The sequence below is a fragment of the Dipodomys ordii genome, unplaced genomic scaffold (genome assembly GCF_000151885.1).
Source record: "Dipodomys ordii isolate 6190 unplaced genomic scaffold, Dord_2.0 Scaffold15, whole genome shotgun sequence".
NCBI classification, from domain to species: Eukaryota; Metazoa; Chordata; class Mammalia; order Rodentia; family Heteromyidae; genus Dipodomys; species Dipodomys ordii.
In genome coordinates, this window is record NW_012267231.1 from 12,963,845 (window position 1) to 12,989,773 (window position 25,929).

At 39.7% G+C, this 25,929-nt stretch overlaps 1 protein-coding gene across 1 annotated transcript in view; it reads left to right on the forward strand.

Moving 5' to 3' along the window:
• Positions 1-25,929, forward strand: part of Pias1 (protein inhibitor of activated STAT, 1) — a 71,474-nt gene that overhangs the window by 28,567 nt on the left and 16,978 nt on the right. Inside the window, exons 4-9 of the mRNA XM_013012106.1 lie at positions 2,625-2,715; positions 3,282-3,416; positions 6,666-6,771; positions 15,961-16,034; positions 20,290-20,450; positions 24,197-24,327. Coding sequence (XP_012867560.1) covers positions 2,625-2,715; positions 3,282-3,416; positions 6,666-6,771; positions 15,961-16,034; positions 20,290-20,450; positions 24,197-24,327 — 698 coding nt within the window. The remainder of the gene's footprint in view (positions 1-2,624; positions 2,716-3,281; positions 3,417-6,665; positions 6,772-15,960; positions 16,035-20,289; positions 20,451-24,196; positions 24,328-25,929) is intronic.

Sequence of the window (25,929 nt, forward strand, 5' to 3'; positions counted from 1 at the left end):
TGCCTGAGGCCCTGGGTTCAATTCCTCAGCACCACATAAGCAAAAAGAAAAAAGCCGGAAGTGGCGCTGTGGCTCAAGTGGTAGAACGCTAGCCTTGAGCTGAAGAGCTGAGGGATAGCGCCCAGGCCCAGAGTACAGGCCTCATGATTGGACCCCCCCCCAAAAAAAAATAATGAACCAATGTGAAAAGGAACTGAGTGTGTGGCTCAAGTGATAGAGCCTGTGTGGCAAGCTAAAAGCCCTGAATTCAATCCCCACTACCTTGGGGAGAGGATGCTGGTGAGCTCTTTAGAAATAACAGCTTCTCACTGGGTACCAGTAGCTAGCTCATGCCAGTAATCCTAGCTACTCAGGAGGCTTCTTGGTTTGAAGCCAGCTGAGGAAGGAAAGTCTGTGAAACTCCTATCTCCAATAAACTACTCAAAAAAAGCCAGAAGTGGCACTGTGGCTCAAGTGGTAGAGCACTAGCCTTGAGCAAAAGATGCTCAGGGACAGTGTCCAGCCCCAGAATTCAAGCCCAGGACTGGCAAAAAAGAAAGAAAAAGAAATAATGGCTTTTCAAAAGGAAGATCCTTATTAATACTTAAATCTTCAGAATCACATGGACTAAAAAAAACACATATTTTAATTTACTTAGTCCTGTATTTTAAATAATTTGAATGTGTTCTAGTTTAGAATCCATATGAAACATCTCTTGGAAGTTTTCAAAGAGGCACTGAAGATTTTTCCAGTATAGGTTCACAGATGCCTCTTAGCACATTCATTTCTTAGGTTATCTAAGAAATCGTTTTTACTAATATCTTTCTCTTGCTAATATAAACCAATTTTATATTACTATCTACATATGAACCTAAGTGTGCCACACTGTTCTTGTTGGAATAGGAGGTAGAAAAGTAAAGAAAAGCTGGGTACTAGTGGCTTACACCTGTAATCCTAGCTACATAGGAGGCTAAGATCTGAGTATTGTGATTCAAAGCCAGCCAGGGCAGTAAAATCCGTGAGACTATTTCCAACTAACACCAAAAAGCTGGACTTGGAGCTGTGGATCAAGTGGTAGAACTAGAGAGTGCACAAAAGCTCAGGGACACTTAACAGGCCCTGAATTCAAACCCTAGAACTGGCTCGCACACACGCACAGACAGACATACACTAAATAGAAAATTGTTTTCTTCAGTTAACTATTTTTCCTATATTGTGGGAAAGATAAACAGTCTTGTATCAGTAATCAGATACTAAGTTGTGAACAGAGTGTAAGTTCACTAGTAAGTCATAGAATCATGGGAAAACCTTTAATCTCAGCTTTAAAATAGCAGGATAGAAACAGAAAACAAAAAAGAAAGTTTTCAAACTACATCATTCTCAGATTCATACAATTGGTACCAATTGTCCCATTCTTATTCCCTTCTACCCATAACACATACATACTATGAATTAAAAGTTGTGTTACTTTTATCTCTTTTTTTTTCTTTTATCTCTTTTTTTATAGGTTCCTTTTCACTCCAAGAAAGGGTCCCATTGCCAAAACAAAGCTTGAAAACATAGCTCTGAAAGAAAAGATCTAGTTCTATGCTTTTATATATCTATGCAGCCATATTTACATAATATAATCTTGTTTCAAAATATAAAACACGGACTTTCCTGCCTGGGCTGGCTTTGAACTGTGATCCTCAGATATCAGCCTCCGGAGTAGCTAGGATTACAGTCATGAGCCACCAGCGCCTGGCAACCTGTTTACTTTTTAACACATGAGGAAATAAGTGTTCCTTATCTCACATGCATATTTAAATAATCAAAATCATCAAGAGGACAACTACTAATTGATTGTCATGATTGCTAATTCAGGTAGTTGACAGAATTATTTACAGTTAACTCTTGAACAACTTCGGTGGGAAAAAGCATGAAACTCTATCAAAATTAACTACTGAAAAATCATCAACCCCTCTCCCCCAAACTTAACTACTCATAGTCATTGACCAGAAACTTTAGTGATAACCCAGTTGGATAGCACATATTTTGTGTATATTATATCTGGTTTAAGAAAAAAAAAGTAGGAACCCTATCTCACTTTTTTACTACTGTAGGCAGTTTACAGGAGAGAGGGACTATTCAAACCAAGATGACCTGTGCCACAGGGCATTTTGAGTGGACACTTAACAACACTTGAGGTTGTCAACAACTACAACAGTAGGTAGCTATGAAATGATTGTTAAAAGTACTGCAACTCATTTTATGGTTTTTTTTCTGATTTAATACTTCATTATGTTTGTTTACATTCTCTTGACAGAATGGTGCCCATATGGTTTATGTGTTTAAATTTTTATAAGATCTAATTTTTTGTGCATATTCCATATAATAAATAACAAATTGGACTACTATCTACATGTGTATATATATATATATTTCTTATGACATTGCACTTTATTTACATTGTTATACATTTCCAAATCTACACAAAATCTGTATATAAGTGGATCTATGCAGTTGAAATTCATGTTGTTCAAAGGTCATTTTGTTATCTTAAGCCTGTTGGCATATACTTATTCATGTGTGAATTATTTCATTCTTATATTTGGTAATGAAGTTGTTTTAATAAAAAAAAATTAAACTTGATCTGTATTGTGTAGGTTTTGTTTATCAGAAACTAGTTGTCCACAAGAAGATCATTTCCCGCCCAATCTTTGTGTGAAAGTGAATACAAAACCCTGCAGCCTTCCTGTAAGTTCTAAAGCTAATTTTCAAAACACATTACCAATATAACTATCTTAATTAGTAACTACAGCTGTTGTTAATCCTAGTATTTCATTAAGAAAACATTTTTATTTTGGAGCTTTGTGTGTGTGTATGTATTTGTGTGAGTTAGTGAAATTCTTTTACAAGTTAACTACTAGATGAAATAGTTTTATGCTGGATTTTAGGGAGAAATGTTTTCAACACTAGGTTCACAAGAATCTGTGAGCCTGTGAATGAATGGAAGATTTGAACGATGTGCCTTACACAGGGGAAAGGGAATGAGTTGTGTCTAGCTATTTATGAATTGATCCTAATTCTTGAATTTAAGGGATTTCTAATAGTAACATTTTTTCAGGCTTAGTGTAATGAGACTGGGGGGGGGGGGTTGTCTGGAGAGATAATAACTCAGGTAACTCTTAGAAATAAAGTTTTCTTTTCTCCTTTTTGTTGAAACATTCTTTTTTCCAGTGCGTTTATATATATATTTTTTAAGAAGTTGAAGCTGAAATAATTGTAGATATAAATTGGAATAAATTATATTTCTTTCTTAGGGCTACCTTCCACCTACTAAAAATGGTGTGGAACCAAAGCGACCCAGCCGACCAATTAATATCACCTCACTTGTCCGATTGTCTACAACAGTACCAAACACAATTGTTGTTTCTTGGACTGCAGAAATTGGAAGAGTAAGTAATTTTTATATTTACCAGATTTTCCTACTATAAGGAAAAATTAATCACCATGAGTACCTGAGTTTATATTTAAATTATTATACTGTAAAATGAGTTGCTAAAGCCTTTTTGTCATACAATAAATTTTATTCATGTTTCCATTTGAAAAATAGGTTCATGCATTATCCAGTGTTTTATAACCTGATCCTTCATTTCACAATTTATCATAAGTCTTTCTATGCCATTGTTTAGTCTATCCCTGTGGTTGAGCACTTGACTTGTAGATTATCTTTTGCTATTCCTAAGAACATTTTGAAAATTATCCTAATAGGTATAGCTTTGCATGCGTGATAATTTTCTTTCAGTAATTATCAAAAGTAGAAGTGCTGTGGCAAAAAGCATGAAAATTTTTAAGAAATTTTGTGAGTACTGACCAATTTTTTTGAAAGATTCACAGATGTACTTTCCCTCTTTCACTGTTTATTTGGGTATCTCTCAACACAGTCTTATTTAAAAAAAACAAAATCTGTACCTTATAGCGCCAAATCTTATTCAGTTCTTTGCTTTGTATTTTTTTCCTTTTCTCCATCATGCTTAGTCTGTTTTTTCCAAACTTAGGTAAATAAGTTGACCTTCTAGACTTTTACCTTTAAATATTAAATCTAGCCAGGCACCAATAGCTCACACCTGTATCCTAACTACTCAGGAGGCTGAAATCTGAGGATCACAGTTCAAAGCCAGCACAGACAGGGAAGTCTTATCTTCAGTTAACCACCAGAAAAGTGGAAATGGTGCTGTGGCTTAAAGTGGTAGAGCACTAGTCTTGAGCAAAAGAACTCAGAGACAGTTCCCAGGCCCTGAGTTCAAGTGCCATGACCAATGAAAAATAAAATAAAATTAACCTATCTTAAATTTATGTTGTGTGTGATAATTACTTTGATATTTTAGTCAGCTGGTTCATGAGTTCATCATTATCCTGGTGCTATAGCAAGGCCCTATCTCAAGAAAAAAAAGTTATAAATATATATTCTCTAAGAAAATAGGAGAGTTAATACAATGCCTGAAGAAAATAAGTGAGATATTTTTGTAATTTCTTGGCCTAAGTCAGAAAAATTTACCATATTTGGCATTTATTAACTTGGATTATTTGTAGAGAAATTATTTAAATACTGTTATAAAAGGGGACATAATGAGTAGATTGTGTTTTGATTATGCAGAAAGTATCTAATGAATAAACAAAAATAACTATGCAATTATATAGCAGTAGTTGATATTACAAAGCACCTTGAAGGGTAAAACAGGAATACTCTTTTTTATCTACCCAGAAGGATTACTATGACACTGTTGGAATTTTTGCTGCAGAACCTCTCATGGAATGTTAAATATAATTCCTTACTCTCAGTAGGAATGGCTATTTAGTTACATGTTTCAACTAGAGTGAACATATCTTTTTGCTGAACTTGTGGTGTTTTTTACTTGCTCTCATCTTAAATATTTATATAAAGCCTTAGGGTAATTTCAAGTCCTGGAAATTAAAGCTGTCAGTGTAGAATCTTAGTGTTGATTAGCATTTCTTTAGTTTCTATTATGCTTGAAGCATTAAGCAAATAAGTTATATGATTATAATTCAACTAATATAGTCTTTCCTTGAACAGTACTTAGCTATCTTTTGTAGGCCTTCAGTAAAGGTTTTTTTTGGGGGCGGTTCTGGTCATGGGGCCTTGGGCTCTGTCCTTCAGCTCTTCAGCTCAAGGCTAGCACTCTACCACTTGAGCCACAGTGCCACTTCCAGCTTTTTTTCTTTTTGCTATGTAGTGCTGAGGAATCAAACCCAGGGCCTCATGCATGCAAGGCAAGCGCTCTACCACTGAGCCACCTTCCCAGCCCCCTTCAGTAAAGTTTTAAATGAAGTAGTTATAGGTAAAGACTGTTTGAGAACTATGGCTAGCTATAAACTATAAGATGATACAAATTTTATTTTACTTTGCTTTAAGTATTTTTGATCTGCCACTTGATCCTAGCATCAAGTAAAAAAGGATTCTTGTTATTTAGACTTCTCTCCTCCCTTGTGCTCTTTTTTCTTCCTCTTATCCAATATGTACCCTTCATCCAGCCTGGCTTGTTAACTTTTCTTCTCCCCCAACCATCCTGGCTAATTCCCTCTACTGGTAATTCACTTACCAAACCAGTACTTCTCTTTGCAAACCTTAATTACTCTCTTTGTGTATTGTGGTCATGGCCCAAGTAGAGCCTCTTCAAGAACTAGTTGAGCCAGCACTGGTGGCTCACACCTGCAATCCTAGCTACTCTACAGGCTGAGATCTGAGAATCTCAGTTTAGAACCAACTCAGGAAGACAAATCCAAGAGACTCTTATGTTGAATTAACCAACAAAAAGCCAGAAGTGAGTGTGACTCAAAAGATAGAAACAAAAAGCTAAGTATGAGTGTGATGCTTTAAGCTTCAGCAACAGCTCCAAAAAGAAAAAAAAGCTAGTTGAAGACATAAAGGCTAAAAGATAAAAACCAGGAAGCCACTCTGATAATCTGATTTGTAACTTTATTCAAATAACTTTTTAATAACTATTATTTTAGTCTGGCACCAGTGGCTCATGCCTGTAATCCTAACTACTCAGGAGGCTGATATCTGAGGATCATGGTTCAAAGCCAGTTCCGGCAGGAAAGTCTGTGAGACTCTTATCTCCAATAAACCACCAGAAAACTGAAAGTGGCACTGTGGCTCAAGTGGTAGAGGCTAGCCTTGAGCTGAAGGACAGCGCCCAGGCCCAGAGTTCAAGTCCCATGACTGACCAATAAATAAATAAATATTATTTTAAATATATATCTACTGCCTACTAAATACTACTAAGTATGGTTTATGATTTTCAGTAGTCTTGATTTATATTTAGTTTTATCATTGTTCTTTCTTACAGGTACTTTAAAGTCATTAGTTTCAAGCATAAGCAGTCAGGTCTTATAAAAACAGGAAGACCTGGTTTTAGGTTCTAGGTATGTCATTTGAAAGTTGCAAAATTAGGACAGATTCTTTTACTTCTTTATACCTCAGTTTCCTTATCCATAAAAACAGGCTAGTGTCCACCTCAGGTGCTTTGTGGTTAAGAATAAATGAAATACTGCTCATGAAAACACCTAAGACAGTGCTTGAAACATAAGAGGTACTTTAAGAAGTGGGCTTTTTTTTTCTATATTGTTGTGGAATTAAAATAGCTGTACTGTTTTACTTACATCTTTTTTTTTCCCCCCAGACCTATTCCATGGCAGTATATCTTGTAAAACAGTTGTCCTCAACAGTTCTTCTTCAGAGGTTACGAGCAAAAGGAATAAGGAATCCGGATCATTCTAGAGCTTTAAGTACGTATTATAAACTTACTTCATTTATATAGCTGAATTTTTTTGCTAAGGGTTAGTGTTTTTCTCAACCTGAGAAATTTTAGGTTTTTTGTTTTTAATATACAGCCTGTGATGGAATGTTAAAAACTCGAGATTTTTTTTGTTTTTGTTTTGTCGGTTGTGGGCCTGAACTCTGGGCCTGGGCACTATCCCTCAGCTCTCCAGCTCAAGGCTAGCACTCTTACCACTTGAGCCACAGCACCACTTCCAGCTTTTTCTGCTTATGTGGTGCTGAGGAATCGAACCCAGGGCCTCATGCATGCAAGGACAAGCACTCTACCGCTGAGCCACCTTCCCAGCTCCAGAGTGTTAAAAACTCTTGAGAACCTTGTATTGTAAGCTTGTAAAACAAGACCTAAGAGGAGTTTTAACATCTTTGTTATGAGTAGTATTTTATCATCTGTTTTTGTAAGACACATCAAACACAAGAATATTTTGCTACAAAAATATTTCAGGAATTTTTAGAGATGAGGTCTTGACATACATTTTGAGAAAATTATTTTAGGCCCAGGAAAAATATACAATAAGGTAGAAGAAATAAGAAGGTAAGTTATGCCATAATAAACCCAGTGGCCCTGGGTGAGTAACTCTTATGTGTAACAAGAGGTTTGTGACACATGATTCCTAAAGCCTTTCTGAAGTCTGGATTCTTTGGTGTGACTTGCTAGAGGGCTCATTTTGATGTATTGAATTTGAAATGTAAAATCTTGGATTTACTGTCCTCAGTTTTTGAGGTCAGTGGAAACAGAGTTCTGTTATTCTGCTCTTTGCCAGGAGCAGGTTCTTCATAAATGAATTTAGGGACAAGGACTCAGCAGTTGGGTAGCTTTCCTTTATGTATTCTTGATGTGAGTTGAATAATGGATCTCACCATCAGATTTTTTAATAGGAAGGGCATGGGAATAAGACAGGAGAGGTTTTTCTCAGCTTCTTAGTTTCTACAAAATGCAGGATTTTGGGATCCACAGGTGAAAAGAATTTAAAGATGTATCACAAAAAGGAGAGACTTGCCAGGCACTGGTGGCTCATGCCTATAATCCTAGCTACTCAGGAGGCTGAGATCTAAGGATCGCAGTTCAAAGCCAGCCCAGGCAAGAAAGTCCATGAGCCTCTTATCTCCAATAAGCAACTAGAAAACCAGAAGTGGTGCTGTGGCTCAAGTGATAGATAGCCTTGAACTAAAGAGCTCAGGGACAGTGCCCAGGCCCAGAGTTCAAGCGCACTACTGACCAAAGAGGGGGGGAGGGAGAGGGGGAGACATAAGTTGGAAGTTTTAGCAAGCATTAATTTTAGGTTGTCAAATAAAATAGGAAATTAAAAAATAAGTCATCATAGGTGACGGTAGGACTTTCCTTTGGCCTAGACATGTCTTCTAATTCTGTGTCTCTTAGCACTTAGCCTACAGCTTCTTAACATCTCAAAGGAGAAGACAGATGCAAATAACCCCTTTAGTTTTTTTTTGTTTTTTTTTTTTTTTGCCAGTTCTGGGGCTTGAACTCAGGACCTGGGCGCTCTGTCCCTGAGCTTCTTTTGCTCAAGGTTAGCACTCTATTACTTGAGCTACAGTGACACTTCTGGCTTTTTCTGTTTATGTGGTGCTGAGGAATCCAACCCAGGGCTTCATGCATGCTAGGCAAACACTTTACCACTAAACCATTCTTGTAACTTAATATCTAAAAGTAGATGTGATAGAAGAGGAGGAGCTATTTGCTTTAATTTTTCAGGTCTAGTATCCTAGACAGGCCCCTTTAATAATTATTAATTTTGGGGCTGGGAATGTGGCTTAGTGGTAGTGTGCTTGCCTAGCATACATGAAGCCCTGGGTTGGATTCCTCAGTACCACATAAACAGAAAAGGCCAGAAATGGCACTGTGGATCAAGTGGTAGATTGCTAGCCTTGAGCAAAAGAAACTTAGGGACAGGGCCCAGGCCCTCAGTTCAAGCCCCACAACTGGCAAAATAATAATAATATACCTTTAATAGCTCATTAGCAGGTTCTGTATAAAAAGGGTGCTTTTGAAAATTCAAGTAGCTGGGCATGGGGGTGGATTTCTGTAGCCACAACTACTTGGTAGACTGAATTTGGAGGATCACTTGAGCTCAAGGAACCGGGCCGGGAATGTGGTTTAGTGGCAGAGTACTTGCCCAGCATGCATGAGGTTCAGTTCCTTAGTATCACATAAGCAAACAAAAAAGAGTTTTAGAAACTGACTGGACATTTAAAAAAACTAGCAATAATATTGAGTCAAGAGGGGAGCATTAATCTACAGGTGGGGATAGACAGCTAGAAAGACAGCACTGTTCTGGAATCAAGAGAAGTGAGTACCATACAGCAAAGACAGGAAATACTGAGAATCCTGAAAGAAGAGACAGATAAATATCTACCTTGAAGGAGAGGGCAAGAAAGAATTTTTCTTTTTTCATAATCCTGCTGGTTATACTTGCTTCAAAATGCTAATCAGAAAGCATCATGAAATTATGTGAGCCTGTGTGGAAAAGAGAATACCAAGAAATAAGGTAAATAGAGCCATTATATTTAACAATCTTCTCCACTTACTCTAGCACCATCTGGAGGGAGAATGGGAAGGTGGACCTGGAATTGCATTTTCTCTAAGGAATCCCAATAAGCCCCTGTTAAACAGCAAAAACAACAACAATAACAACAACAAAACAAAAAACAGCTTGCCGGGTATCAGTGGCTCATACCGATAATCCTAGCTACTCAGGAGGCTGAGATATGAAGCTCTCAGGAAAGTCCTTGAGACTCTTATCTCCAGTTAGCCATCAGAAAACTGGAAGTGGCCCTGTGGCTCAAGTGGTAGAGTGCTTGCCTTGAGCTGAAGGGCTCAGGGACAGTGCCCAGGCCCAGAGTTCAAGCTCCATGACAGACATAAATCAATCAATCAATCAGCTTATGTTGCTAACAGGATATACACTGAGTGAGATTTTTGTCACTGTATGTATCTTAGCCTGGTAAACTAATGGCCAGGTAAACTAATGGAACATTGGAACATTAATTTGAATTCTACAAGTAAGAGATTTACTCTAATTAACTGTATTAACCTTTGTGTTATCTAAAAGAAAAAAAAAAACCCTATCCAGTGAATTGTGTAAGTAAAATATTAAGAAAACATATGTCTCAGTTATTTTTGAAATTATCAAATTACTTGAAGATATATCCATTATGTTATTCTTAATCTTATAAATAAATTCTCCTAGCAAAGTTTTCTTAAGTCAGTCACTATATGTTCTTGCAGGAATAATGTATTTAGACATTTCACAGAGAAAAATCCATCCATTGATTCATTTGTTTAATAAGGTTTTTGTCTTGTAGTTTTCACAACTATCACAAAAGTCTTTTACGTGTTCTTTACTAGAGTTCTTTGTCAAGTTCCTCTTTCTTTTTTCTTGCCCCTTCACAAGAGAAGCCTTAGCCATATTCTACTCACTGTTCCTCCTTCTCTAAATACCCTGACAATGTCACAAAAAGGGGTTACAGGAAATGAAATCTCTAAACTGCTCATTTCTTCTTTTAGTATGGCCATAACTACTTTTCAACTTAACCTATTTTTGTGCCCATCTTCATTTTATCCTTCCAGTGTTAGAGAAATTGTCCCTTTTTCTGCTCAAAGTTAATCTTTTATTCATTTATTCTCGTTTAAGAAATTACATGAAGAATGTTCTGTGTTTCAAGCACAGGAGAATGTATTATTAAACAAGAGTGCATCATCCCTTTGTCTCCCGAAGTTTGCAGTCTGGTAGAAAGTGACATTAAATTACATAGTTCCAATTCATCTGTATTTATTGTCCCCTCCTCCTTTGCATTTCAAGAATACCTAAATTCTTTTCCTTTCCTCCTGTCATTGTTCACTCTGTCTTAAACTTCCCAGCTACCTCCTTCGGCTAACTCCAGTTATCCTTCATGTTTGACTTCTGGGAGGCATTTTAGAACTTCTAAAAGCAAGAGTTGAAAACAGCTTCCATTAAGAGCATTTTAGAAATAATCTCACAGAGAACATTCACTCCTTAATAGACTGTCAGTATATCTGGGCAGGAATTTAATCTTCTTGGAATTATTTTTTTAACGCAGTACCTGTATTAAAAAGATGCTCAGTTTTTCGTTTATTTGTTATTGTCCCCCCACCCCTTACCACTATTTTGCTGATACTGGGGTTTGAACTCTAGCCTCACACTTGCTTGTCTTATAGTTAGTGCTGCATTGGTAGTACTCTCCCATTTGAACCATGCTTCTAGCCAGCTTTTTGATGGAATTGGCAATGGAGTTTTGTGGTTTTATCTGCCCAGGTTGATTGCATAGTGCCCACATTGAAAGCAGATATACCCTAACACAGTACATGGATTTACATGTCAGTTTCCTCCAGAAACCCCCTCATAGACATACTCAGAAATATACACACACATATTAGAAGCTATTGCATATTCCTTAATCAAGCCATGTTTGTATCTAAAATTAAACATCATAGTAATCACTAAATTTACATTTGCATGTTTATTTTGGCCGGTCTTAATTATCTCGATAAATTACTATTATTTGAAAAAACCTTTATGAAAAAGTTTGGTTAGAGAACGGTGCTGGTGCCACACACCTGTAATCCTAGCTACTCAGGAGGCTGGATTTTAATTGGAAGACATCCCACACAGACAACTCCTAGACATTCTTATCTCCAGTTAACCAACAAGAAGCTGGAAATGGAAATGTGGCTCAAGTGGCAAAGCAGCAGCAGCCTTGAGTGAGAAAGCTATCTAAGAGTACAAGTCCAATCCTCAGTACTGGCAAAAGAGATGGGATGGGGTGAGAGGATGGAAAAGTGAGGGAGAAAAGAAGGAAGAGAGAGGGGAGGAAAGGAAGGAAGAAAAGAAGGCGGAGGTAGAGGAAAGGGGAAGGACTAGCTAAGATTGGGAGGGAAGGGCTAAAATTGGGTAAATAATAGCAAGTGCCTATTCTTCATATGTTATTAAATGGCATAATACTTTGCTGACTATACTTTCCAAACTACAAAGCGGGGGTGGGGGGTTATGGTTTTGGGGCACGAAAGTCAGCTTATAAAATAGTGAAGACTAAATTGGGATTTCCAGGTCATTAAGTAACCTTTTTTAGTCTGGCATACCTTCCCCCCTCTAACTCAGCAGTCAATTCTAAATTACAGTGCTGAGTATACTTCAGAGGTACATCTTAGCTGAAGTCAGTTATTTATGGAAACATGTTTTTAACGGGTCTGGGGAACACCTGGCCCTTGGACTGTTAGGCACATGACGGGACAGACATGTGTGCCTCATGCCGGCTCTCTTGAGGCCGTTGCTCTGTATTGGTAATTTTGAATAGTCCTGAGTGATGCTACAAATATCCCAGAGTCCCTTGGCAAAAAACAATCCCAGTTCTGGTAAAGTGCCAAAGCCAGACGTGTTTTATAAACACAGAGTTCTTTACCCATGGTTATTAGCACAGTGTACATAAGCTCTGATGTCATCCTTGCTTATTAGAGTGTTCTCTCCCTTTTTTCATTTTCTTTATTGGGTGTTATAGCTCACACTTAGCTAGGCAGCAGCCCTCAAATCCTAGGTTGAGTATACATACAAATACCTAATGCTCCCTATACAATGTAGACTTTAAAGTTACTATGGGAGCCGGGCGCTGGTGGCTCACGCCTGTAGTCCTAGCTACTCAGGAGGCTGAGATCTGAGGATCGCAGTTCAAAGCCAGCCCCGGCAGGAGAGACCGTGAGACTCCTATCTCCAATAAACCACCAGAAAACCGCAAGTGGCGCTGTAGCTCAAGTGGTAGAGCGCTCGCCTTGAGCTGAAGAGCTGAGGGACAGCGCCCAGGCCCAGAGTTCAAGCCCCACGACCGACAAAAAAAAAAAGTTACTATGGGACAGTTTCTAATTATTAGAGTATTTAATTTAGGCACTTACTCTGTTTTCTATTGTTATTAATTGAGGTTTTCAGAGTTAACTGGTGCCTCAGGTTTCCAGATGGGAAATATAAAGAACTTTATATATTAAATTGAAGGATAGGTTTTCTTTTGTTTTGTTTTTAAAAAAAAAATCTGGCTGGGCACCGGTGGCTCACACCTATAATCTAGCTATTCATTTAAGAATTGTTAGTCTTGAGCTAGAAAGGTGGCTTGGTGGTAGAGCACTTGCCTAGCGTGCATGAAGCCCTGGGTTTGATTCCTCAGTACCACATACACAGAAAAAGCCGGAAGTGGCACTGTAACTCAAGTGGTAGAGTGCTAACCTTGAGCAAAAGAAGCTCAGGGACATTGCTCAGGCCCTGAGTACAAGCCCCAGGATTGGCAAAGAAAAAGAAAAATAATTGTTAGTTTTGGAGTTCAATACCCAACACTGAAAAAGAAAAGACAAAAAAAGGAAGTTTGACCTGAAAAGATTTAAGTATAGATTCCAGATTTGCCAGAAGGACAAATAACTTAATTACATATAAATGTATGACTCAAATATATATATAATATGTATATATTATATATATAATATATGTGTGTGTGTGTGTGTGTGTGTGTGCGTGCGCGCGCGCGCACACCAGGTATCAGTGGCTCACACCTGTAATCCTACCTACTCAGGAGGCTGAGATCTGAGGCTTACATTTCAAACCCAGTCTTGGCAGGAAAGTCTGTGAGAAAATGTTATATGAGGTTAAAAATTTATAAAAGTAGTTGGGCACCGGTGGCTCACACCTGTAATCCTAGCTACTCAGGAGGCTGAGATCTGAGGATTGAGGTTCAAAGCCAACCCCGGGCAGGAAAATCCGTGAGACTCTTATCGCCAATAAACCACTAGAAAACCGGAAGTGGTGCTGTGGCTCAAGCGGTAGGGCACTCGCCTTGAGCTAAAATGCTGAGGGACAGCACCCAGACCCAGAGTTCAAGCCCCATGACCCAAAAAAAAAAAAAATATATATATATATATATATATATATATATATAAGTGCCCAGCACTGGTAGCTCACACCTGTAATCCTAACTCCTCAAGAGGCTGAGATCTGAGGGTGGAGGTTCAAAGTCAGCCCAGGCAGGAAAGTCTGTGAGATTCTTATTTCCAATTAACCATCAGAAATCTGGAAGCGGCACTGTGCTCAAGTGGTAGAGCACTAGCCTTGAGCTGAAGAGCTGAGGGATAGTGCCCAGGCCCAGAATTCAAGCCTACAACTGACCCCCCCCCAAAAAAATTATACAAGCTCCTTTTTTTCCTTTCATACCAATATTGGGACTTGAACTTGGGGCCTTGTCTCCCCCCCCCTTTTTTTGTGCCAGCCTGAGGCTTGCTGAGCCTTGTCCCCTTGCCTAGCTTTTTCACTCAAGGATGGCTCTGTACCACTTGAGCCATACTTCCATCTTCCTGTGGACTTTTCTTCCTCATAGGCTTTAAACAGGGATTCTCAGATCTTAACTACTTGAGTAGCTAGGATTGAGAACAGGTGAGAGCCACTGGTGCACAGCTTAAAAACTACTGCTATAATTGTTATCTCTTCAAATAAAAGAGTGCACATAATATTAGTCATAGTTGTTTTTTTGTTGTTGTTGTTATTTATTTTCTCTTTATGTGATACCAAGAAATGGAACCCAGGGCCTCGTGCTTGCTAGTCAAGCACTGCTAGCACCAAGCTACATCCCTAGCCCTAATCATAATTTTGTTGTTGTTTTGCCAGTCCTGGGGCTTGAACTCAGGGTCTGGGCACTGTCACTGAGCTTTTTTTTTTTGGTCATGGGGCTTGAACTCTGGGCCTTGGTGCTGTCCTTCAGCTCTTCAGCTCAAGGCGAGCACTCTACCTCTTGAGCCACAGCACCACTTCTGGTTTTCTAGTGGTAAATTGGAGATAAGAGTCTCATGGACTTTCCTGCCCAGACTGGCTTTGAACTGTGATCCTCAGATCTCAGCCTCCTGAGTAGGTTGGATGACAGGCGTGAGCCACTGGTGCCCAGCTCCCTGAGCTTCTTTTGCTCAAGGATAGCACTCTACCCCTTGATCCACAGCACCACTTCTAGCTTATTCTGTTTATGTTGTATTGAGGAATCGAATCCAGGGCTTCATGCATTCTAGGCAAACACTCTACCACTAAGCCACATTCCCAGCCCCAAGTCAGGTTTTTTTGTTTTGTTTTGTTTTTGTTGGTCATGGGACTTGAACTCTGGGCTTGGGCACTGTCCCTGTGCTCTTCAGCTCAAGGCCAAGTGCTCTACCGCTTGAGCCACAGCACTACTTCCGGTTTTCTAGTGGTTTATTGGAGATTAGAGTCTCACAGACGGGCTGGGAAGGTGGCTCAGTGGTAGAGCCCTTGCCTTGCATGCTCGAGGCCCTGGGTTCGATTCCTCAGTACCACATAAGCAAAAAAAGAAAAAAGCTGGAAGTGGCGCTCTGGCTTAAGTGGTAGAGCACTAGCCTTGAGCTGAAGAGCTGAGGGACAGCACCCAGGCCCAGAATTCAGGCCCCACAACCGGACCCAAAAACAAACAAACAAACAAAAAGAGTCTCACAGACTTTCCTGCCCGAGCTGGCTTTGAACCTCGATCCTCAAATCTCACCCTCCTGAGTAACTAGGATTACAGGCATGAGCCACTGGCACCTGGCTAAAGTCATAGTTTTTTAAAAAAGAAAATCTTGCCAGGTGCCAGTGGCTCACACCTGTAATCCTAGCTAGTCAGGAGGCTGAGCTCTGAGGATTATGATTCAAAGTCAGCCAGGGCAGGAAAGGCCATGAAAATCTTCTCTCCAATAAACCACCAGAAAACTAGAAGTGGCGCTGTGACTCAGGTGGTAGAGCCACTCGCGCCTTCTGCTGAAGAGCTCAGGGACAGCACCCATGCCCAGAGTTCAAGCCCCATGACCAACAAAACAAAAGAAGAAGAAGAAGAAGATCTTTATCATTTTAAGAGTTATTAAAAGGAAAAAGACTTTTATTACTTGAGTATGTCAGCCCATTATAACGATTCCTTTTGTTACTGTAGTGTAGTCTTTGTCAGCCCTATCATAGTTTTTGTTTCCATTTGATTGATTAGGAGGGAATAGCAGTGAATTATTTTAATTTTACTTGTTTTCTATTTTAAGTTTTAAAGTTGCATCATAATGTACATTTAATAAACTTGTTCTACTCTTTTGTTTTCTTCTTGAATTTCAGTTAAAGAGAAATTAACTGCGGACCCAGACAGTGAAATAGCTACAACCAGCCTAAGGGTTTCTCTACTGTGTCCAGTAAGTGTTAACTAATGTTTGTTTTGAAGCCTTGCATACATTTATACTTTTTTGAGGGGGGTTCATGGTTGCGGGGGGAGGGGATGGGGGGAGGGCTTGAACTCAGTAGCTCCCCTAAGCTCTTTTGCTCAAGGCTAGCACTGTACCACTTTGAGCCACCATACCACTTCCCATATTCTGGTGGTGAATTGGAGATAAGAGTCATGACTTTCCTTCCTGGGCAAGTTTTGATTCTCAGATCTCAGCCCTCTGTGTAACTGACCAGCGCCTGGCTCCACATTTGTCCTGTTCGTTAAGTGTTTTCAGTATTTGACAAATTGTTTACTTTAAAATATATTCAACCCTTGATAGACTACCAAGGCACAGAATTTGGAATCTAAAGTCTTAAAAATATCCTTCATTTGGCCAGGAGTGGTAGTGGCACATGCTTGCAATGTACTTGGCTGTTGAAATCAGATGGATCTGATTCGAAGGCCAGCCATGGGCAAAAGGGGGAAAGGGAGAGGAGGATGCTACCCAAAATATATGTAACCAAAGCAGAAAAGGGATGGGGACATCTGCCTGACACGCTATTGTACAAGAATGCAAACTCTAGTACCAGATAGGTAGGTAGGTAGGTAGATAGAGAGAGAGATAGGGTAGACAAGATAGATAATCCTTACACTTAAAACTTACTTACCTAAATGTCTTCAAATAATTGATATCTCAAGCTCAGGTATGAAATCATCTCAGTGTATTTATAAAGCTTTTACTTTTAAAAATAGTTCTCTTCTGATAAAAGTCTGGCCTTGATTACCCACACATCTTATTTAGTTATTTGACAATAAAAGCTATAAGAATCTACAGTTCAGCAGGGCGCTGGTGGCTCACGCCTGTAATCTAGCTACTCAGGAGGCTGAGATCTGAGGATCGCAGTTCAAAGCCAGCCCGGGCAGGAGAGACCGTGAGACTCCTATCTCCAATAAACCACCAGAAAACCGGAAGTGGCGCTGTAGCTCAAGTGGTAGAGCGCTAGCCTTGAGCTGAAGAGCTGAGGGACAGTGCCCAGGCCCAGAGTTCAAGCCCCATGACTGACCAAAAAAAGAATCTACAGTTAAAAACTCTTAATTCTAAGCCAGGCGCCAGTAGCTCAGGCCTGTGTAATCCTAGCTACCCAGAAGGCTGGGATCTGAGGATCATTGTTCAAAGCCAGCCCAGGTAGGAAAGTCCCTGAGACTCTTACCTGCAGTTAACCACCAGAAAATCAGAAGTGGAGCTGTGGCTCAGAGTGGTAGAGTTGCTAGCCTTGATCAGAAAGCTCAGGGACAGCACCCAGACCCTGAGTTCAAACCTCCTCTACCAACCAAAAAAACAAAATTGTTCTTCAGCACTGAAAAAGAAAAGGAAAGAAACTAGCCTAAAAAATTAAATTTGTTATGCATTTGGAAACATCATTTAAATGATGGTGTATGATACCAAGACTTGACCAAATTATTAAAATCTCAAAAAAAAAAAAGTTAGTATTGAGTTCACCAATATAGTAGGGATGGTAGTTGAACATGGCTTTCATATGGAAATATGTAAAAAAATAACAGCAAATTGCTGTTTGATTGCCATTTGTGCTACAGTTAATCAAATTAACCACACCTAAACTTTGAACAAACTAAAAAGTTAATGGATGCATTTGTTTCCTTATTTGCCTGGATTATTCAAGCAGGCTTGATATTGAATGCTCTCTATATTGAAATCTTCCTAATGTAAGATGATGATGACGTTATTGTATTCTTAAAGAAACAAAGAATTGGGCTGTGGATGTGGCTCAAGTGGTAGAGCTCCTGCCTAGAAAGCGCAAGGCCCTGAGTTCAAAAAGAAATTAAATTTATCTGTCCTACATCTGAGTCTCTTATAATTAAACTTTAAACACAATCTGAAATCATTTTTAGCTCATGAATTAGTTTATAATACTATATATTGCTCTTCAAAAAAATACAACTTTTCCACTGGACACTGATGGAAGTGAACTATAAAACTCATAGGTGGAGATATGAGGGAGAGACTGGGAGAGAATGAGGAAACAGAAAACACTGTATGAAAGGAAATGTACTCATTATCTGACTCATGTAATTATTAGTCCTATGTACGTCACCTCTTTAATAACAATAAAGTAAATTAACTTTAAAAATCTTTACCAAAAAAAAATACAGCTTTTCTTTGGTGTTAAGAATTCATGCTTATTAGAAAACTTTAGGAAATTGAGATACAACCAAATCTTCCCATCTTGGATATTTCCATCTATTCCTCTAACTTTTTTTCTGATTCTTCTTTATAGACAGTCTTTTCTTCTCTGTGTGTGTGTATATATATATATGTATGTATGTTTGAAGGAGCAGGGTTGAGCTTAGGACCTGGATTTTGTCTCTTAGCTTTCTTTTGCCCAAGGCTGGCACTGTACCTCTTGAGCCACACTTCTATGCCCAGGTTTTTGCTGATTAGTTGGAGATAGGAGTCACATGGACTTCTCCTGCATAGACTGGCTTCAAAACTTGGTATCCTCAGATCTTAGCCTCTGAGTAGCTAGGATTACAGGTATAAGCCACAGGCACCTAGCTCTAGCTAGTCTTTTGAAAACATGTTCAGGTTTTTTTTCTTTATATTACTGTTAAAAATTCCTGAAGTAATTAGTAAAAAATTGTAACAACCTGTGTTGTAAAGGAAACTAGTATTTTACTTACAAGGAATTTATTTAAATACTGGGGAAAAGTAATTGTAAAGTAGTGAATCTCTCGTGTGCGTGCGTGCGTGTGTGTGACGTGGTACTGGGGCTTGAACTCAAGACCTTGCACTCTTGGGTGTCTTTTTTGCTCAAGGTTGGTGCTCTACCACTTGAGCTTGCTTGCCTAGCTGGTACCCTACTACTTGAGCCAGCCAGGCAGCTCCAGCCAGGTTTTTTTGCTGGTTATTTTGAAGATGGGTTTTCACAGACTTTTCTACCCAGACTGCTTTTGAGCCTCAATCTTCTGATCTCAGTCTCCTTAGTAGTGCAGGTATGAGCCACCAGCATCCAGTCTTAGCTAGGATTTTTTTTTTTTTTTGGTCGGTCATGGGGCTTGAACTCTGGGCCTGGGTGCTGTCCCTCAGCTCTTCAGCTCCAGGCGAGCACTCAGCCACTTGAGCCACAGAGCCACTTCGATTTTCAAGTGGTTTATTGGAGATGAGTCTCACGGACTTTCCTGCCCAGGTTGGCTTTGAACCGTGATCCTCAGATCTCAGCCTCCCAAGTAGCTAGGATTACAGGCATGAGCCACCGGCACCTGGCTCCTTACCTAGGATTTTTTTGGTGGGGGGGAAGGGGGGGTCCGGTCGTGGGGCCTGAACTCGGCCTGGGCGCTGTCCCTCAGCTCTTCAGCTCTTCAGCTCAAGGCTAGCACTCTACCACTTGAGCCACAGCTCCACTTCGGCTTTTTTTTTTCTGCATATGTGGTGTTGAGCAATCGAACCCAGGGCCTCATGCATGCAAGGCAAGTGTTCTACCACTGGGCCACCTTCCCAGCCCCTTATCTAGGATTTTTAATCTGTGGTTTTCTTAATATTTGTGCAGTAGTAAAATACTCAGCAGGAATTTGCACTTCAGAGTTAAAGGTCAGACTTAAGCTAGAGTGCTGGTGGTCACACCTATGAACCAAGCTACTTAAGGGACTGATAGCTAAGGGTCATGGTTCAAAGCCCACCTGGGCAGGAACACCCATGAGACTCTTATTTCCAGTTAACCAAAAAAACAGAAGTGGAGCTGCCTCTTCCTCAGAGCTGCCAATATGCCATACATTGTGAGGAATGTGTCAGGATCTCAGAGATAATCTGGTAGAGAAAATACTGTATCTGTGTGTCTTGTAGTATCTAATAAGACATTCTTTTTTCCTTTTCCTAATCCTAGATGGTTCTTAACTTTTCTTCACCCTCTGGAAAAATGCACATATTCAAAGGGGCTTTTACATACAGTTTCAGTGGTGTTTTGGGTCCTTTAACAAAAAACCCATCTGTAGACAGGAATAGGTAACCCTTATTGTAGTTATTTTCTCTAGTTCAGTGTTTCTCTTAATTACTATGCTTGATTTTAACCTGTAGATAGATTTCATTAAAAATGTATTATTTCACTTTTATAAGAAAGCACAAAATGCTTTAAATCAGAACACATACACATAGTTCAGGAACTTTTTTATCAAATCTTAAGTTTTGAACAACAGTTGTCTAACATTTACTTTTTCCCTCTCTTTTGAAGCTTGGTAAAATGCGGCTGACAATTCCATGTAGGGCCCTTACATGTTCTCACCTGCAGTGTTTCGATGCAACTCTTTATATTCAAATGAATGAGAAAAAACCAACCTGGGTTTGTCCTGTCTGTGATAAGAAGGCACCATATGAACACCTTATTATTGATGGGTATGTCATTTTAAGTTCTTCCTTGTACCTCGAAATGGCTATTTATTTGGGTTTGCTGTCAGGTTTGCAGTAAAAAAAAGTCTGGTGGTGTGTGAGTTTGAACCCAGGGCCTTGTGCTTGCTGTACAGGTGCTCTATCACATGAACAGCTCCCCTTACCCTCACCTATTTTTCAGATAGAGTTTCAAGTTTATGCTTAGGTTGGCCTGGACCACAGTTCTCCTATTCATGTTTCCGGTGTAGCTTTTATTGGTTGAGATATAGGGTCTTTATTAATATTTAGCAGACTGGCCTTTGAAACGCTATCCTGCCTACCTCCATCACCCTAGTAGCTAGGATTAAAGGCATTAGTCACTAAGCCTAGCCCCTACACGTGATGTTTTCTCAGTTAAATATTTATAGGATTTCCATTATATTAAAATTGGTATTAGCTAAGTACTGTGGGCTCACAATGGAATCTTAGCTACTCAGGAGGCTGGGACCTTAAGGATCCTAGTTTGAAGCCAGCCCAGCAGAAAAGTCCAACAGACCCTATCTCCAATTAAGTGGCAAAATGCTAGGCTGGAGATATGACTCATGTAGGCATCAGCCGTAAACAAGAAAGCACCATTTAAAGCACTAGTAGTTCAAAGTAAGGTAAGAATACACCTTTTCTTACTGAGTTGATCTGTTTCCACACATGCAGACCATATTAGAGAAAGCATGAAAAAATTAAAATTCTGTAAAAAAAAATTGGCCTTTGCAGTAAGAAGTTACCCTGTTTCTAGAGACTGGATGAAAGGCTCAGTCACAGGGCTCCTAAAACTGACCAACAAACTGGATATCTGCTCCCTTTGCTTTTCTCTGTATTGCTATATATGTCTTCTCTCATTTTTCTGTTTCATCTTTACCTGCTACATCACAATAATCAGTCACTTTAACTGCCATATCTGTTGGGTTTTATCTGTCTTCCCAAATACCTGCTAATGATTCTATACCTTCCGTTTATTCTTTTCTTTTTTTCCCACTGAACAAGAAAATAAATTGTGAAAAGAAGGATATTTTGCCTAGTTAGCACCATCAAAAAGGAAGAGAGAGAGGGAGGGAAACTGATGATTAGTAGTAAATCTGGACTAAATAGTAATATTTTACCATCTATATATGCATTATGCTACTTTAGGTTCCTCCCTTGTGATAAAGTGCTCTCTTGAGTGGGCACTGTTGACCCATGCCTGTAATTATAGCTACCCAGGAGGCTGAGATTTGAGGATTATGATTTGAAACCAGTCTGGACAGAAATAAGACTCTTATCTCCAGTTAACCAACAAAAAGCTGGAAGTAGACCTGTGGCTCAAGTGATAGAGCACTAACCTTGAGCACAAAAGCTCAGGGACAGTACCAGGCCCTGTGTTCAAGCCCTAGGACCAGCACCCCCCCCCCAAAAAAAAGTGGTCCTCTCTCTTTCTCCCATTGAAAAATTGGAAAATGGGGCAAATTAGAAAGTTAATAAATTATGTTTCGATTTTGCTTTACTTGGCTATTATTATAGGGTTTTTTTTTGGGGGGGGTCCAGTCATGGGGCCTGAACTCTGGGGCCTGGGTGCTGTCCCTTAGCTCTTCAGCTCAAGGCCAGCACACACTTGAGCCATAGCACCACTTCCAGCTTTTTTTTTTTTCTGCCTATGTGGTGCTGAGGAATCGAACCCAGGGCCTCATGCACGCAAGGCAAGCACTCTACCACTGAGCCACCTTCCCAGCCCTATTATAGTTTTTATACATTGATTTTATTTACCATTATAACAGAAGAATTTGGCCATGATTAAAGTTATGCATTTCCAGTAAACTTTAAATTTGATGTTAAGATTTTTGATTTTTGTTTCCATTGTACAAAGGGGTTTGAATTCAACGTGTCAGTTTATGAGTACGAAGCATCTTGGATCATTGTCACCCCTTTCGTGATTCTTTCCTATCTTCCCCCACCCCATACATCCCTTCAGTTTTCCTAGTTCCATGTTCACATATATGACTGCGTTTGCCCACCCTTTCTCCATTCAATAAAAAATGTTCTTTTAGGGGCTGGGGATGTGGCTTAGTGGTAGAGTGCTTGCCTAGCATGCATGAAGCCCTGGGTTGGATTCCTCAGTACCACTACACAGAAAAAGCTGGAAATGGCACTGTAGCTCCAGTGGTAGAGTGCTAGCCTTGAGCAAAAAAGCTAAGGGATAGTGCCCAGGCCTTGAGTTCAAGCCCAGGGACTGGCAAAAAAAAATTAATGTCTACATGACACTTTTCAAGACTTAAAATTCACTCGTATCTTTTTATATATATTACTTATTTTATCAAATAAGATATACTTATTGTAGGCAGTTTGGAATGTGCAAAAAAGAATTGTGTGCACAAAATCACTACCCAGAGATGACTGATACTTTTGTTGTTGTTGTTGTTCAGTCATAGGGCCTGAACTGGGCATGGGTGCTGTCCCTCAGCTTTTCAGCTCAAGGCTAGCTAGCATTCTACCACTTTGAGCCACAGTGCCCCTTCTGGCCTTTTCTGCTTATATGGTACTGAGGAATCGAACCCAGGGCCTCATGCATGCAAGTCAAGCACTCTACCACTGAGCCACCTTCCCAGTTCCTGATACATTAAAAAAAAATTTTTAATAAGTTTTTATTGTAAAAATACTGTACAGAGGGGTTACAGTTACATGAACAAGATAATGAGTACATTTCCTATCAAGCATTGTTGCCTCTCCTACCATCTCTTTCCTCCTACCTCCACAACTACACTCACCCCATACATTTTTTTATATCACACATAATTTTACTTTTTGAAAAGATCATCTTTTTGCCTTTATTTTTCTTGAGTATTTTTGTTAAAAGTTTTTTGTCATTTTTCATGGTTGCATGATATTTCCTTACATAATATATCTCAATTTAGGTAACTATTTTTACTTTTTTCTTTTATTGTCAGTCATTGGTTTTGAACTCTGGACCTGAGCACTGTCCCTGAGCTCTTCAGCTCAAGGCTAGCACTCTACCACTTGAGCCACAGCACCACCTCTGGTTTTCTGGTGGTTTATTGGAGATAAGAGTCTCATGGACTATCCTGCCCAAGCTGGCTTTGAACTGCAATCCTCAGATCTGAGCCTCCTGAGTAGCTAGAATTACAGGCATGAGCCACTGGAGCCTAACTATTTTTACTTGTGAACACTGAGCTTTGAAAGCAAATATACTCTTACCTATACTTGCTTGCTTTCTTGCTTGCCTGCCTGCCCACTTCCTTGCATGGTTTTTGTTGTTGTTGTTGTTTTTCAGTCATGGGGCCTGAACTCTGGACTTGGGCACTGTCCCTGCGCTCTTCAGCTCAAGGTGAGCGCTCTACTACTTGAGCCACAGCACCACTTCTGGTTTACTAGTGGTTTATTGGAGATAAGAGTCTCACAGACTTTCCTGCTGGCGTTGGCTTTGAACCGCGATCCTCAGATCTCAGCCTCCTGAGTAGCTAGGATATCAGGCGTGAGCCACCAATGCCCATTTTTGCTTGCATGTTTTGAGACAGGATCTTACTACATAGTTATAGGGAACCTAAACAAATTTTCTTCCTGCTTTTACTTCGCAAGTGCTAAGATCGTAGGCATGTACCACCATACCTGCTCTTCTTTCTTTTTCCTTGTACAATACATAGAAGATCTAAATGTTTGAACAGTAATATTTCTAATTTATTTTCATTTAAAATGTTATATCCTAAGGCTGAATTGTTTTTTTATAGCTTATTTATGGAAATCCTGAAGTACTGTACAGATTGTGATGAAATCCAGTTTAAGGAAGATGGCTCTTGGGCACCAATGAGATCAAAAAAGGAAGTACAGGAAGTTTCTGCCTCATTCAATGGAGTTGATGGTGAGTGGTGGTTTTACACAGAGCAGGACATTGCTGCAGTAAGTCATGATATTCAGTGTAAAATGCATGCTTCTGTGTGTGTGCCAGGACTGGGACTTAAACTCAGCGCCTTACTCAGCTTTTTCACTATAGCTAGTGCTCTACCACTTGAGCTAAACTTCCAGTTTTGGCCTTTTGTTGATTAATTGGAGATAAAGTCTCAAGGTTTAGTCTGCTTGGGCTGACTTCAAACTATGATCCTCAAATCTCAGCTTCCTCAGTGGTGATGATTATAGGTTTATAACACTAGTACTGGGCTTTTTTAAAAAGATAATTATTTTTTATTATTGTGCTGGGGACTCAGTGTGTGTGTGTGTGTGTGCGCGTGCGTGCGTGTGTGTGTGTGCGCGTGTGCACTCATGTGCGCGCACGCGCGCCATGCAAGTGCTCTACCACTTAGCCTTTGCCTTCAATACATACATTTTTATGCTTAATTTATGGACATTTCAACAGTTATTAAATAAATATTCAAAAGTACTACAACTTTTTTTTTTTTTTGGTCAGTCGTGGGGCTTGAACTCTGGGCTTGGTGCTGTCCCTCAGCTCTTCAGCTCAAGGCTAGCACTCTACTACTCCAGCCACAGCACTGCTTCTAGTTTTCTGGTGGATAATTGGAGATGAGAGTCTCACAGACTTTCCTGCCCAGGCTGACTTTAAACTGTGATCCTCAGATCTCAGCCTCCTGAGTAGCTAGGATTACAGGCGTGAGCCACCAATGCCCAGCACAACTCTCTTTTTAGGGGGTCCGGTTGTGGGGCCTGAATTCTGGGCCTGGGCGCTGTCCCTCAGCTCTTCAGCTCAAGGCTAGCACTCTACCACTTGAGCCACAGCGCCACTTCTGGCTTTTTTTTTTCCTGCTTATGTGGTGCTGAGGAATCGAACCCAGGGCCTCAGGCATGCAAGGCAAGCGCTCTACCACTGAGCCACCTTCCCAGCCCCACAAATCTTTTTTTAAATGTACTATTTTTCTAGGTTTTATTTTTTCTGATATACTAGGTTTCTAATAACTCTATTGTAAAACCATACTTTTGAGACTTTTTTTTAGTTCTTGAAAGAATTGGTATAGAATATTTAAGTATATTTAAGTATTTATTTAAGTATATTTATTTGTTTGCTTGTTTTGCCAGTTCTGGGGTTTGAACTCAGGGCCTGAGCACTGTCCCTGAGCTGCTTTTGCTCTACTACTTGAGCCACAGAGCCACTTCCAGCCTTTTTTGTTTATGTGGTACTGAGGAATCAAACCCAGGGCTTCATGCTTGCTAGGCAAGCACTCTACCACTAAGCCACATTCCCAGCCCCTATTTAAGTATTTATAGATACACACTAAAAGCATGTGTATATGTGCGTGTGTGTGTGTGTCTGTGTGTCTGTGTTTTCTAGAGACTAGTGTTAGAGTTTTTTTAATACTACATAATATTTGTTGTATATGTCACAAACATAGATGAATGCATATAATATACAGTCTGCCCATATATATTATTTTTTTTTTTGTCATGGGACTTGAACTGTGAGCCTCAGCTCTTCAGCCCAAGGCGAGCACTCTACCACTTGAGCCACAGCGCC